Genomic DNA, 16728 nt, shown 5'->3' with positions numbered 1-16728 from the left:
CACCAAATTCGGTCGTGTTCATATTCCATGGTGACTTAGTTCGATTATTGTTGTTCTTATGTATCTTTAAAGGAGGAACTACATCACAGTATTCCTCGGGGAAATGGTTTTGTAAAAACGCGATTTAGTATTTCTGCTTTCTCTCCGTCATCCTCTGTTCCGATCCCATCATGATCATGGAGTCGACAGATGGTTTCGATTCCTACATTGGTGTAACATAAGACCAAAACTCTTAGGACTTCCTGTCAAGTTGGTGGATAGAACTTTATTTATGAATTCGATTATTGCTTCCCGCGTGGTTGTCCTCACGCTAAATTTGGTTTGGTTCGTTTTTTGTTTGTCTAAAGGGTTCTGGGTACGTTTAACTTGCAGTGAAGCAAACTTTGCTTTCGCATCAGCTTTCTAACGTGACTGGCGAACGACGGCGAGTCTTTCACACTTGTCATAACCTTGCTCGGCAAATATATTCGTATATCTTAGGCGTACCGCACTGCACTCACGAATTTTGTCCTTTGATACTCATCATTATCAGTGCTGGAAACGGTTTTCGTGTTGACCGCTCATAGTCATCCAAAAACTGTTTCCTGTCGCTCTTGACAATCGGAAATATCTTCCTACGTTCTACATATTATTATTTGCAGTCTTATTTAGTGATACTGTGACATTCTTATGATCACCGATTCCCTATTAAACGCTAATTGAGTCGAAAAGCTGGGAGCTATTGCCCTCACGAGTTAGTTCTCTGATATGCTGCTTAGTGCATTTTTCAGATAAGTATTTAGAACATTTCACATGATTTTTCATCCCTGTCACTGCTCCGTAAGTAGTGGCGTCTCGAAGTCTACTTCCAGTAAGTTGAAACCTGCGCCTAGTACTTAAACATTACCAGAAAAGAAAGTAATCTATTACGTGAAGATCGCTTAGTAACTACAGGTCCAGATTACGGCTATTGATTGCTGTCTTCAGAAGTGGTTAATCAATGAACAGCTTCGTCGTGATATTTGACAGTTCTAGTTACGCACTGTTGACATCGTAAAGACGTGTAAAGTAAGTCACTGGATTATACATCACATTATCACGTTTTAAAAGGGAATGGTTTAAAATGCTGTCATGTGCTATTTATACCGAAATTATGGAAGAGAGGGCTACAGGAAATGAAGGAAGGGAAACACTTTAGGCCATAGGGTAAACAGGGAAGATAACAGCACCCATTATGTCCACTTATGTTTCCTACATGCATTTTTTCTAAAATAATATCTTAAAAGGATAAGCAAGGTTCAAAATAATGGCAGTTGTAAAATGTTAAAAACTTCTATTTATTATTGAGTTGCAAATTCAGTAGAATGAGCGCTAGTTTGAACACCTCCTCAAATGAACAATTCGCACCCAAAAATCCATCTAAACACAGAAAGTTGTGTACGGAATGCTGCATCTGCCCCTAAAACTTCGATTTCTTTTATCTTCCCAACTGAAATTGTTATAAATTTGATTTAAACTGATTTGTGCGCAACTTGTTAAAATACATCATCTACATGATATAAAAATTAAATTATAAAGCTTTTATTCATTCTGGATTTGGAATAAAAATTGAAGAATAAACGGCGATTGGTTGCAGTAATTCCTGAAACCTTTAAAAATTACATTGTCTTGAAAAAAGTATATTTCGTTGGTGTAATTCTCTTGAATAGGTACATAAACTGTTTTCTTTTCTCCGCAGAAAGAGTAATGTTTCTTACGTTTATCTATCTCAATAAATATTCTCTCACTTATTGTTTCGTAAATTAGAGAGAATAACAAAATAATTTGAAACACCCTACGTAAATATAAAATTGCATATTTGTGCAGCAGAACGTCTCATTTGCCTCTTTATCTAACAGATTCTGATGCAGAATCAGAATAGCTGAATAGCTGAAAGGCTTAAAAGTGTATGTTATAAAAACATTGGTCAACACGGAATATTACATTTACTAGGTGATAATACATACCCTCTCGACATTTTGTAAGCTTACCATACTATCGCTGCCCGCCTAAAAATCGATAGTTGCCTCTCTAGAGAGGGCTGGGTGTGATTGTGTAGAGTGGTGCGTGACCTTTCGCTGTGGACGCCACTAGCATTTCTAGACGGGTGGCGTAAAAACGCGGCAGCTGTTGCGTTGCCAAAAATATTAAAACCCTTACCGTACATCTGTTTGTTTTACATCGTGTTTCAGCACCAAAATTATTTGGATATTATTATGAAAAGTATAGCTTCCGCATTCCTGTGTCATGTCGTCGAAGGAAAATCATCCACATCAACAGATGAGGACTCGATCACAGCTCAGTGGACACTCTAATTGAGAGAGGCTTATAAACTGCGTAATCAAAATTCACGAGAACAGATAATTTCGTTTGCATATCATGACGTGAGATCAACAACCAGGCACGTCGCGAAAAGGTCACCCGTACGCTCGTGAATGTGACTGGTAGCATCATTAGAATGCACTAATGTTAATCATAAGAAAATGTACCGATAACAAATTATCTCAACAGTGATTTGTAAGTGACTGAGGTGGTAGGTAACAATCAGTGTGAGTGAACAGCACGGCAGTAGATTTCAGTGCACTGTTAGTAAAGCCGCTGTGACTAATGTGCTAATTGCAACATACATCTATTGTAGGATCAAAACTGTCTGTGACTGGTCCAGCCCACATTAGTGCCTTTCACTGGTAAAATAAACGTGGATCTTTACAAGATATTTGTGTTCCTCGTTATGTGCGTGCTCTTCTATCCTGCAGCTCATTAATTAAACAACTATGGCATTAAATTCCGGTTGCTGGTTGCAGCATTGAGAAGATAAGCGCCGAGTGGAAACAGCTACCTGCGATCTAGGCAGACCGTCATTAAATATTGCGACCCACGGGTCTGTATCGTGAAACTTTAGTTGTGTGTAAGTGATCATCGTATTTAATGAAAATTGATGAAAAGATTACACCACTTCCTATCTTTTAAGCTTCCCCTCTTGAAGGTTCTTTAGTGACTAGATGCACAAAAAAGCAACAACAGCGCAATATAATATTCAAATTAAAGATCATTTTCTTCATGTAGGGTATCACAGCCGCATATTTCTTACAGTTCATTTTACAGTTTTCTACCTCTGATGCTTTTCACAAGTACACCATTTATCACACCTTGCCTGATTGGTGAATTGCGGGCTGACGGCCCATTTTCGAGTGCCGTGGGTGTCGATGTGTTGTACAATTGTCGCCCACCTGACATATGGAGAAATGATCATCACACGAAAATAACAGAAATGAAAGAATTTAAATATTCGTTGATCCCATGCTCTGTTCGAGAGTGAACGGCGAAGAAGTACTAGTAGCTTCAGGGTCGTTCGATGAAGCATCTGGCAGGAACAAAATTGTGAACTTTTGGAGTGGTCACATAGACGCAGAATGGTTTTTCAAGCGAATCCTTCTTGCAAAATATTGGCAAGTGAAGGTAACGATTGTGAAACTGGATAGCGGTCAAAGACACGGCTCTCCAAAGTAAACCACAAACGCCCAATAACACTGACATGGGGTGACTGTAGTGGTCGGAGGAGATGCGAAAATTCATCCTCGTACTCACTAAACCAGTTCCGAACGATGACCGAGTGAGGTGGCGCAGTGGTCAGCACACTGGACTCGCATTCGGGAGGACGACGGTTCAATCCCGTCTCCGGCCGTCCTGATTTAGGTTTCCCGTGATTTCCCTAAATCGTTTCAGGCAAATGCCAGGATGGTTCCTTTGAAAGGGCACGGCCGATTTCCTTCCCAATTCTTCCCTAACCCACGCTTGCGCTCCGTCACTAATGACCTCGTTGTCGACGGGACGTTAAACACTACCCACCACCACCACCACCACTGAACGATGCCAGCTTTGTCAACAGGGGCCCTGTCGTCATAGAACACGGCATCACCATTGGGGAACAAACACTGTGCCACGAGATGGACCTTATCAGCCAAAATGGTCACTTAATCCTTGGCCGTAATGCAACCTTGTGCAGTAACCATGGGGCCCATTGAATACCACAGTACGGCAGAGCAAATCATCACTGAAACCCTACCAAATTTCACTCCTGCGACGTAGGCTCGACCGGAAGTAGGAATCAATTTGAAACAAGACTAATCTGACAAAATGTGTTTCTTGCTTTGCTTAGTAGTCTAGTTCCAAGGCTTCCGCACCACTTTCTACTGTTACGGTATTTGCACGGTCGATGAACGTTTTTGAAATTTCAGCTCCCCCTGAAATTTCCTGCTGTGGAGGAGCTTCGTTCCTGTTGTTTTGGTGCTGACAAGATTCGCGAGTGCGACATTCAGTTCTGCACCGACTTTTAAAACTGTCGTCCCATTATTTTTTTATCACATTCCTCTTCATTGGCATTCTGTAACGATCCAGCAGGACATAGTTTCGGCCACGTGGTGACTTACCAAATGATGTGTTTCCACTTTTCTTGAATGAAGTATAAATGTTCAATGCCGTATCTCTTGAAACACGAAACACTTCATCTCCCTCGGTTACAGAAGCGCCCCCAAACGAGCACCAACAATTCGCCCACGTTAGAATTCACTTAGCTCTGACGTAATGCACTCGCAACCACACAGAACACTGTCCTCACAGCGAAAGACACTTGCATCATATTGAGGAAGCTTCACGGGTGCCTTTCGTGGTCAAATACAGCACCACAACCATAGGGCTTGGCTAACGTGTACGCTTATGTTCAAGCAGGCATCTCTCGCGTTGTTTCCATGTTTTTGTCCAATCACTGTCTACCTGTGGTTTGTAATTCCGGGCTGATGTCTGTCGCGTATGATTCTGTGTGCCACATTTCGTAGCTTGTGGGTGGTTCATATTTACTACTGTATGAAACAGTAAATAGTCCAAATGGTTCGAATGGCTTTGAGCACTATGGGACTTAACTTCTGAGGTCATCAGTCCCTTAGAACTTAGAACTACTTAAACCTAACTTACCTAAGGACATCACACACATCCATGCCCGACGCAGCATTCGAACGGCGACCGTAGCGGTCTCGTTGTTCCAGACTGTAGTGCCTAGAACCGCTCGGCCATCCCGGAAGGCAACAGTCCTTTGCAGCCTTCTTAATTTGAGCTTCTGTTGCAGGTACCACGCCATTGCCGTCTTGTAAATAATCTTTAAGATGATGGTGAGCAGAGTGTTACTCTTTGTGATAAAAGTGCAGTGCGCTGCTGCCATTAATGGCGGCAATAATAGTCTTTTAACTAAACGGTGTCCTACTTTATGACACCGGCGTGGCCTGGGGATATGCCAGCATTTCCAGGTATCTTGGAGCCGAAGTGCTTTTATTAATGTTTTAAAGTATTTATTAAAATTCCTATTCACCTCGCTACAGCACACAGTTGAATTTTCCATCTGAAACAACTGGGGTACACACATTGTTAAGTAACTTGACTATGGCTCCAGTATAAAATTGTCTTCCAGATTGTGCACTGGTCTTCGATGGTGCTTATATGTTTATTACATGCATATCCTGAAATTGAAGGCAACAGTTTCGTCTGTTTTTAGTAATGACATGGTGGTATTTCTGAATCCTTCTTGTTTAATATTGCCTTACGCACTGCATTGTCTCTTGGGTCGGCCCTGCTTGGTTTGTGGGATGTAGTTAGTGATCCGTATCGAGCTTAATGAACGGGCACACGTAAGATTTGTTACACGCAGAAGTGGGTCATCTACTGTCCCTTGTCTTTTATCCATCAGTGTTGATTTAACGTTTTCTATGTGTCTTTTGTCCTTTACGTTTTCGGCGCTGGTTGGCAATCCAATTGACTCCTTTTGGATGTCCTGTGTGAATGTTGTCTTCCAGTTTTGATTCAGTTTGTTCACTGGGATAGCAGCATTTGCTTCGCCAATATTCGAAACATCGCCTCTTACGCTGTTAACTGCAGTCGTTTCGTTATCGGACTCGAGCCCCGATAGCTGAGTGGTCAGCGTGACGGATAGCCGTCCCACGGGCGCGGGTCCGATACCCGGCTGGGTCGGGGATTTTCTTCGCTCAGGGACTGGGTGTTGCGGTGTCTTTATCAGCATTTCACCCCCATCCGGCGCGCAGGTCGCCCAACGTGCGTCGAATGTAATAAGACCTGTACCAAGGCGGCCGGACCTGCACCGTAAGGGACATCTCGGCCAATGACGCCAAACGCTCATTTCCACTACCATCGGACTCGAAAGGAGTGTTGTTAGGTTGACGGTACACACTTCATTCGAGTGTCGGGCTTGGAATTTCAAGTTGTGAAGCAATGTATGCATTATTTGCTGACTCAGTTTGGGTTTTACTGTATTATTTAATTGTAATGATTTATTCTTGCATTGATTCTGAATGCTATTAGCGAATGTTGGTTGACGAAGTGCTTCGGGAAGGTTCTTGACTCGTGGCTCTGCCTGTGTAGGTTACGGGCTGTGTTTGCATTCGCAAGGTGTCATCCCGTATGACGGGTTTTATTCGTTGTGCTTTTGGTTTGGGGGCGAAAGATCAGCATGGAGATAACCTGCGGCTCCGTAGCACTCACAGGTACGGCGCTGTTGTTCAGATTTTATTAGAGCTTCGTATTCCTGTATATTTCGATAAGACGGGATACGTTTAAGGAGGTCTTGACGTACTGCTCGGATACTGGTGTTGACGTTATAGAGTTTCAAAGTAGGAGTAAGGGCAGCATCGGTTGTAAATATTTAATCCAACTATTTCAACAAACAGATACTTTCACACTCGGAGGAAAATGTTGGAGACTAAAATTTCGTGAAAAGATCTCGCTCCAATTCCCTTATCGCGTCCGTGCACTCTACACCTACATCGATAATATGCAATCCACCTTACGGCGCACAGCGGAAGTGACTCTGTACCACTAATAGTCATTTCCTTTCCTGTCCCACTCCCAAATAGAACGGGGAAAAACGACTGTCCATATGCCTCCGTATGAGTACTAGTTTATCATATCTTATCTTCGTGATCCTCACGCGGAATGTGTGTTAGAGGCAACAGAATCATTTTGCAATAAACTTCAAAAGCCGATCGTCTGAATTTTCTCATCATTGTTCTTCGATTAGAACATCGCCTTCCTTCCATGGATTCCCATATGAATATCTGAAGCATCGCCGTAACATTTACGTGCTGTTCGAGCCTAGTATCCTTTACAGATGAAGCGTACTTTCCTAGCATTCTCCCAATAAGCCGGAGTCGAACATCCGCCTTTCCTCCTACAGTTCTCACCATATCGTTCCATTTCATATCGCTTCGCAACGTCACTCCCAGATATTTGAACGACGTGACTTTGTCAAGCAGGGCACTATTAATGCTGTCTCCGATCATTACGGGTTTGCTTTTCCTACTCATCCTCATTAACTTACATTTTTCTACAGTTAGAGCTAGCGCCCATTCATCACACCAACTAGAAATTTTGTTAAGTCGCCTTCTATTCTCCTCCAATCACTCAACTTCGACACCTTACCCTACATCACAGCATCATCAGGAAACAATCGCATATTGGCACCCACCGTGTCCGCCAAGTCATTTGCTTATGTAGATTTATTTACTTTTGCCGCCTATAAGTTAGCGACCTCTATTGCATTTGGCGTTGCATGCAGCAGGTCTTCTGTTGTGCATTTTTGCTGGACATTGGGTACACTGGAGCAGGTGGTAGGTCGTCTGCATTGCTCCACACTCAGAGAGTGGCGGCTCCTCTAGGAAATCCCATTTAGTCAAATTGCTCTTACATTTCGTGACACCCGAGCGTAGTCTGTTGAGGGATCTCCATGTAGTCCAATTCTCTGTGTAGCCGGGTGGTAGTTTTTCTCTTGGTGTAATTCATCCCACAGTACTAGTAAGCGTTGCACGCCATAGTTCGATTCGGCATTGATGTGGTGCTCCAACTAGAGCCTCGGTAGATCTGAGGAAGCGGATTTTAGTCTTGGGTTTGCTGGTTGATAGCCATCTGGGGGGCGGGGAGTGACCTGAAATTTCTGATTTTTTATTCTCACTTTTTGTGCTACATCTCGGCGGATGTCGGGGGGTGTAATTCCCTCGTGGCTGTACAATTTATCCAGAGGAGTAAGCTTCAGGCACCCGGTGCCGATACGACAAGTATCATTAAGAGCGACATCTACTGTTCTGGCGTGGCAAGAATTGAACCACACTGGGATTGCGTATTCTCCGGCAGAGTAACACAATGCAAGGCAAGAGTTTCTCACAGTGTTGGCGTGTACTTTCTAGTTTGTACCTGCTAGCTTTCTGATGGAATTGTTCCTGGCTGCCACTTTTTGCTTGGTGCAGTGCCTCTCTTAATTGACGGTCAAGGGTGACCGCTAGGTATTTGGGATACGTACAGTGTTCTAGTGAAGTTTCTTCACAGGTGAGTTTGAGGGCTCTAGCTGCCTGCAGGTTTCTGAGATGCAAAGGGAAAGTGTGCGTTATGTAGAGAATAATAGCGATCCTATGACTCTTTCCTGGGCTTTCCTAACGATCCCCGTGTCTCTTCACCATTTCGCGATAATACAAAACGAGCAGCTCTTCTGTGGATTCCCTCCAATTCTATCTGGTAAGGGTATCACAGAGCTGACCAGTGTTCTAGCAGAATAATGTAAGAATCTCTTTAGTAAGTATGTTGCACCTTCCAATTGCTCTGGCAATACAACGCAGCCCTTGGTTTGCCTTCTCCACAACATTATCTATGCAACCATTCCAGTGTCACGTGTTCGTAATTGTGATTCCCAGGTATTTATTTGAACTGACAGCCTTTAAATTTCTCTGATTTCTTTTGTAATCGAAACAGTTTGCATTTGGATGACCTCCCACTTTTCTTTATTTGGGGTCAATTGCAACTTTTCCCATCATAAAGCTCTATTGTCTAAATCATTTTAGAGTTTGTTTTGATGATCTGATTACTATACAAGACGGTAAATGACTGAATCATCTGCAAACAGTTTAAAGGGGCTGCTCAGATTGTCTCCTAAATCTTTTATATAGATATAGAAAAGATAGCTTTGTGAAACTGGATGTATATTATAGAATCCTTGTGCTTTCAGCATTGCAGTACAGTCAGCAATCGCGATAATCTAATACATAAGAAACTATCAGCCTCGATTACGGTAATAATTGAGGCTTCTTCAGAAGATATACCTGAATCTATAATATGTCTAAGAGAGCATGGTCTAGAAATAAAACTAAAACAGCCTGCATAGGCGTAGTGACATTTTAAAAACGCGGTACATAAGTACTAAGTCAACATCAAGACTTTACTTAAGCTCTGGCGTGCGCCTCGTCTCCATGGATGCCCTGCGGTGGGCCTCGGGAGCTCACGTGTAACTAAGTAGAACTAGTGAACGCGCAGCAAGTCAACATGGCGAGGAACATTGCGCATGTCTGAGGCCATGGCTGTCAAAGATAAAAGACCAGCGCAGTAATATCTTAAAACAAATAACTTATAGAAATGTAGAAAATCTTAAACATAAAGCCTCTGCGCCGGCCGGAGTGGCCGAGCAGTGCTAGGCGCTACAGTCTGGAACCCCCCGACAGCTACTGTCGCAGGTTCGAATCCTGCCTCGGGCATGGATGTGTGTTATGTCCTTAGGTTAGGTAAGTTTAAGTAGTTCTAAGTTCTAGGGGACTGATGACCTCAGCAGTTAAGTCCCATAGTGCTCCGAGCAATTTGAACCATGAAGTCTTTGCACCAATGTAACAAAGTATGCATGGATTTATGTAAGTTCGAACACACTAGCCGGACTTACACAATTAGAATATATCGGCCCTTTAACAACGAATTCTGCGTAACGGACCCATCGTTCTAATGAAAGATGGCATAGGACATAAAATAATGATGGGTGCGTTGTGAAAGGGCCGATATATCCTAATAGTGTAAGTCGGGGTAGCGTGTTCGAACTCATATAAATCCATACATAGTTCGTTACATTTTAGTCATAACCTGGTGCACAGGGTTTATGTATAAGATTTTCAACATTTCTATAAGCTATTTGTCCTAAGACATTACTGCGTTGGTCTTTTATCTTTGACAGACGTGGTCCCAGTCAGACATGCGCCAATGTTCCCCGACATGTTGATTTTCAGTGATTTATCTAGTCCTGCTTAGTTTCACGTGAGGTCCCGAGGCTCACCTAATGGGCTCCATGGTGACGCCAGAGCTTAAGTCTTGGTATTGTTCAAAATGTTCAAATGTGTGTGAAATCTTGTGGGACTTAACTACTCAGGTCATCAGTCCGTAAGCTTACACACTACTTAACGTAAATCATCCTAAGGACAAACACACACACCCATGCCCGAGGGAGGACTCGAACCTCCGCTGGGACCATCCGCACAGTCTATGACTGCAGCGCTCTTGGTGTAGACTTAGTACTTATGTACCGCATTTTTAAAATGTGACAACGCCTATTCTGGCTGTTTCACTTTTACTTCTAGACCATGCCATCTTAGACATATTATAGATTCAGGTATATCTTCTGAAGAAGGCTCTATTATTTGGGTTGAAACCTAGGTAATGGTTGGTTTCATTACCGCAATCGAGACTGATAGTTTCTTATATATTATTGAACCCCCCTGTCGACTGACTACTGATTATAAGTGCCATGTAATGTTTTCTGGACTGTACATAGCCTGTGTGATTTAAAGCGGAAAGTGCGTCTTGTATGAGTGCACACGTCTAACACCGCCGTGACGTCGCTGTCGGCAGGTATTCGCTGATGATGATGTGCTGGTCGCACAACGCGGACGACCGGCCGTCGTTCGCGACCATCTCGAAGCACCTGGAGGGCGCCCTGGGCCGCAGACCTGTCTACGTCGACTTCTCCAACCTGAGTCCAGACTACACGTTCCCTCCCACCGAACAGCAGCAACTTCAGCAGCAGCAGCAGCAGCAGCGACCGTCTTTCAGGATGTGATATCAGCAGACGGCTCAGCCAGAGTACGCCTTCCTCCCCCCAACAGGGCAGCTGCAGCAGCGGCAGCCGTCCAAGAGACCCAAGGCGCCAGGCAGATCGACCAGGCGCCACCGAGTCCCGCACCGCACAGCTGCTGCAGCGGCGGCTGCAACCTCAACAGCGGTCAACATCGTGACGTCACACGGAGTTGAGCCAGTCGTCATACACCCTTCCACTGAAAACTAGCAGCCGCAGAAACAACAGTCGTCGGCGTCACCTTCCAGGAAATGATGTCACCATGGAGTACCACCTCGTAACACTTTTCCTCACACCATCCAGAGACCACCGCTATCCTTTAGAAAACTGCAGCTCGGACTACAAATTACTTACAATAGCAACAGCGGCATCGTCGGTCTGTACAATGTGATCCAGAAAACTGAAGATCCTGGTGTTATTCTGCTCGTATGGTGTCCAAAACTAGTTCATTCCTCTTACAAATCAGTGTTACAATAGAAACTATCACTTTATGGCCTTCATGTACAGCATTCACCTGTGTGCCCAGTTACACTGTACATTTCTCCCAATAAAGCGTTGCCGTAAGCAGCACCTTCATTACCAGCCCACATATGGACAGTTTTGCCTGAATTCAGTGTGGTCCTCCTTTCAGTTTCTCAGCCAAGTACAGGACAACTCAGACCTTGTTTTGAGGAAGTTAGACCACCAATGGCGCAACTCTACAGGATCGGTAAAATAAAACTGACCCGCAAAATGTTTCATCCACATTGAGGTAGGCACCCCAAATTACACAGTCCGCTGCGGATGACATGCGTGGTTTGCCTGCCATAAGGTTCATGAAACATTTTCTGAGCCAGTTTTAGTTTGGACACCCTCCAAATCACCAGTAAAGGACTGACAGCAGTGTTCGTCCTCCAAATCACTGTCAGAAAGACAACGTTCTGATCAGTGCCCAGAAAGCTTCTGGCTGGCATCGTAATCAGTTGTTGGCAATCAGATGAAAGAGTGATTTACAACAGAATGTCACTGAGCACAACGTGACTCCGAGAACTAACATTGTGACACCTAAACTCGCTGACAAATTCTGCAGTAGGATCAGTAGGATGCCAGTGTTACGTCGTCAGCAGTGTTCAATGTAAAAAGTTTCTGACGCTGCTTCTGCTCACAAGGACAACACTGACTCCCGAAAATATACCGGCAAACATCATGAACAGCTTTTTAGTCGACAGACGAGAGTGCAATTTCTACCATAGGGGCGTCGACTACACCGCAACTCCATGTACAAGGCACCCCAAAAAATATCACTGCGGCGACCAAAGGTGCACCATCACGACAGTTACCAAGTGTGTATACACTTCTCCATCAAAAAACAGAGTGTCTGAAACAAGCACAGACAGATGTAGCCACCTGCGGAAAGCGGCGGAACAGAGTGGTAAAAGCAGGTGCTAAGCACACAATCACTGACCAAGTCAGCTCAACTGACGCCAAGTTGGCGCCGGTTTATATGCAAGGTCATCCACACGTCATGTCGCATATGCTTTGTTCATTTATTACTATTTCAGAAACTAAAAATGGTGTTCACTGATTGTCCAGCTGTCATTACTACTTCACATATTCAAAGAAAAGCTTTTGAAAGCTACGTTTTTGGACAATGTGATTAACGATATTATGCTAATGCTGTTCAGAATTTTGATTCAGACGTATCTAAATCAAGTTATAATATTAATGTCATCATATAGAACCAATTGTGTGAGGCAGTCTGAAGAACATGAGACTTCATTGTCTTAATTGATGTTTGATGTTTCTGTTTTGGAGTATTAAAATTCAGTGCGCCGAAGAATATAAAATTCTCACATTATGTAGCACCTGAATTAGAATTTCACTGGAATGATTTGTGTATATTCCAGTTTCTTCCACAAAAATTACGCCTTTATGAAACGAAGAGCTTAAGCATTCAAGCTGGTGTGTACATAGCAGATTAATAATACATGTTTATGACATGAGTGTATAGCAAGTGATCATAAAAGAAAGGCAAAATATAAGAAAGGTAAAACAAACTGGTAGATGTAAATAATGATACGAAATGTCTGTGTATGTCTGTGTGCGTATTTATGTGTATACCTGAACCTCGAGAAACAAATGTTATATTTTCTTGCTCATTGCAGTTGAATGTAAAAGTACGTTGAACTCCGATGTGCTGTCATATAGTTTGTGTGCATGTATGACTTCGTTTAAGTGGACTAAGTTAATTCGTTGTCACATACAGTGCAGATATATTGTGTGTTTCTGAGTACTCATAAATGCTTTCAGAAGTCCTACGACATTTGTTCCTTGGCGTTACAGAAATGGAGCTTCTCGAATCACACAGGCAGTGATTTCCTTACTTACAAAATGCAACTCATCTTCTTTTTAAGCCTGAAACATCTTGTTTCCAGTTTATTGAATTTAATACTTAAGAGACCAAATGTTATGAACATAGAAATTTAAAATTAAGGAAGGTCTGGAAAACAAATACAAATTATGTATGAGAAATAAGATATAGTCGAAGTTGCTCCTAGAGGGTCCAGTGGTTGCAATGTTACGAAAACACCGCACAGTTTCATATTAATCACACCTTCTAAGTTGAACACATTCATATCTTCTTCTTCTTCACGTTGAGAAACTTCACGAAGTCCTGTAATCGATGCTGTAGCAATTCAAAGCTACTCCTCAATGAAAAACAGCTCTCTGCCTATTTTTAGTGCATAATTTTTTCTGTTGACTCGAGACAGCAATTTCAATGGATATTCACTTAGAAAAATGTTTAGCAATATGCACCCGTTTCCCTATATGGTAACCACTTTCTAAAACTATTAATAAACCCTTCTTGCGATACCATTCTAAAGAACTATCACTCAAGAAATTCCGCTAATTGTGTTGGCGAATATCTTGTATAATTGCGTAATTATTGTCATTATGTGTGACAGGAATAGACGAATGTTTGACCAATACGTTTTAATAAAATCGGAGTGATAAATAGTTTACTTGTCAAATTTTGTCATGTTCTAAATTTAGGAAAGACAGCACTTCTATGCACTGACCTCGTTATATAAGCAAAATTATCATAAAAACGTGTCATCATTGTACAACTTGCTGGCGAATTAAAACTATCTGCTGGACTGCGACTAGAACTGTAGTTCGTGTATTGGTCCGGCACACAGTTTTAATTCGCCAGCAAGTTTCATATCAGCGCACTCTCTGCTGCAGAGTGTCATCAATCTGATTTGTTCATTTAATTGTTACAGTTCCTTCACCCGACAAGAAAATATGCATATATAAATGGAGTAAATGTTCATTGAAAAACAAAACATTGTCTGTACACAAATCAGCCTTAGTAGTTAAGTATCAGTCAAATCTTCATCACATTCACAACCCAAAATTTGCCGATTGGGACAAGTTGTCTGTTACTTATGACAGGAAAAACTGCAGAGGCCATTCTAAAGTGTACAAAAGTTTGTGTATGAACTATCTGTGATTACATGACTTGTATATTGACTTTAGTGACATATGGACCTTCAATTCTCTATGTTTTTACCTATTAAAAGACAAATTATTGATGTAAGACTTTTGACTAAAGCATTTATTTTTTTGTCTGTAAACCAATGTTTTCCACGTGGAAAATAAATACCATAAAATCAAGATAATGGTTTATAAATGAATATTTATCACAGTTAATTTCGGTTAAAGTGATAGAAAAATCTGGATTCTAATTCATTGTACCTGGAAATTTTGTTTACTATGAAATTTTGAAATCGTTGCTAGCTGGATATTTTTGTCTCTAAAAGAAATTGAAACTACCTCTTTGATTATTTTTATAAAACACTGACCTGCAGAATTTTCCCTGACACAAACACGCAACTCAAACTTAACGTGTTAATTTATTACCCGAAATATACAAGCCCAACGCAATTTGACTGCTATACAATAACACGACTTCAAATAATTAATACAAAAGAATAGCCCTGAACTGTGAGAAATCCTAAGAGTAATACAAATCCAATAAATGTGAAATAAAAGGAGTATGAAGCTACCTCAAACTCTGTTAATTGCCTAAACTCATTTGAATCATGAATCCCAACAGTGAAAACCTAAACCATTTTCATAAGTCACTTACCTCGCAGAAAATTTTCATAACACCAATTACAGCAAGAAGCAACTATAGCTAGCTATATTTAAAGAGTCTAACTACTACTCTTTTTGGCGTATGGTTAGCGAAAGAAAGATTTAGCTGAAGAGCAAACTATGTATTTATAAAATTTTACCAGCATCGTGACACTTCGCTAGAAGATGATGGGTACGAATATCATTGAAACGTAGCGACAAGACGACGCCACTACTGGGCTGACAACCCGAGAAGAATTCATCAGTGGAATACGCCGAGAAAGACTGCAGTCGCTTAAATTTTACCTTATTCAAGTGACATCCAGTTCCAAAATATTATTCAGTTATCAATAATTCCACTGCCCAAACACTATTAAGAGGACATCCATCATGATACATTTCCTCACGTATTTTGTTATAAACACATCATTTCGTCCCACTTTACAATGCATGTCCTACCAACACAGAGTCTCCACTAATAATATCATGTCCATACACTTCCATATCCACTCCCTAACTGCTAGTCCGTCCAACCATTGAACCTCTTGCCGACGACGCAGAGCATTGTCAGTGATATTAACAGAGTCTATAGCGCTGCCAACATACAAACAGGCTACTTACAACATATTTGTCTCCACTCCGAATATCAAGACTTCAAAAAATTGGTTCAAATGGCTCTGAGCACTATGGGACTTGTAACAAGCTATAGTGACGGCTGAAGGCCTCACTAATACAGGGTGGAAAATTATTGTCGGCTAAAAGCCACAAGCAATGTTACAAACAATTAATGGCTCAAAGCCTGATTAAGAAAGGATTCAAAATTATTGTGGGCTGAAGGCCACAAGCAATTTTCAGAATACTCAACGGCTGAAGACCTGAATGACAAGTAAGGAAGGCACTTGCATGTTAAAATACCAAAACCTTTTCTAGAACAATCTTAACGAACTGTAACAGGCTATAGTGACGGCTGCAGGCCCTATTAAGAGAAAACTGAAAATAATTTGTTGGCTGAATGCCACAAACAGTGCCACACACAATTAACGGCTGAAGGCCAGAATTAAAAGTGGGGAAGGCAATAACATGTTAAAAAATTGGGGTCAATTTTAAGCAATTATGACAACTCGTCCAAATGAGACAGAGTGATCCACAGACAGTGCTCCCTGGAACGACATGAGGAAGGTGACTACAGCTATGTTAGCGGTGAGACAGGCAGCCAAGAGTTGTACTCACGTGACAGGATGGCAACTCACACTAGGGGTAGCTTAAGCTCCGACCGACCGACAAACCAATCCGCCTAACGTCCTATCACCGGTATAATGATGGAATATTTGTAGGCAAGGGTGAAGAGATGGACAACATCACGTCTTCAGAAACTTATCCAAGGCCGAAGGAAACACTAGAACCATGGTAAACCTCCCAAAAACAAATGCACAGTACGATTCAAGAGACTGTCGAACTACACGCCGTGTCGGACAGCATCAACACTGCCGGAAAAGTACGGTAACATCCAGGGCAGGTAACTGGGTCGTCAGCGGCTACATGACAGAAAATACCGCCGGTTGCATTTCATTAATAAGAATAACACTAAATCCAAACTAACATCAAGGAGTAGAAGGCGCCAACTTGACAGACTCCAGTTGTTGCGGTTGGTCTCA

General features: G+C 42.1%; 1 protein-coding gene across 1 annotated transcript in view; it reads left to right on the top strand.

Annotated features, from left to right (window-relative positions):
• LOC126355309 (uncharacterized) overlaps positions 1-14594 on the top strand; it is an 852583-nt gene extending 837989 nt beyond the window's left edge. The window contains exon 20 of the mRNA XM_050005601.1: positions 10732-14594. Within this exon, the coding sequence (XP_049861558.1) occupies positions 10732-10939 (208 nt within the window). The 3' untranslated portion in view covers positions 10940-14594. The remainder of the gene's footprint in view (positions 1-10731) is intronic.
• The last annotated feature ends 2134 nt before the right edge of the window (positions 14595-16728 follow it).

The sequence above is a fragment of the Schistocerca gregaria genome, chromosome 3 (assembly GCF_023897955.1).
Source record: "Schistocerca gregaria isolate iqSchGreg1 chromosome 3, iqSchGreg1.2, whole genome shotgun sequence".
In the NCBI taxonomy this organism is placed as follows: domain Eukaryota; kingdom Metazoa; phylum Arthropoda; class Insecta; order Orthoptera; family Acrididae; genus Schistocerca; species Schistocerca gregaria.
This window is presented reverse-complemented; position numbering and strand designations above follow the sequence as displayed.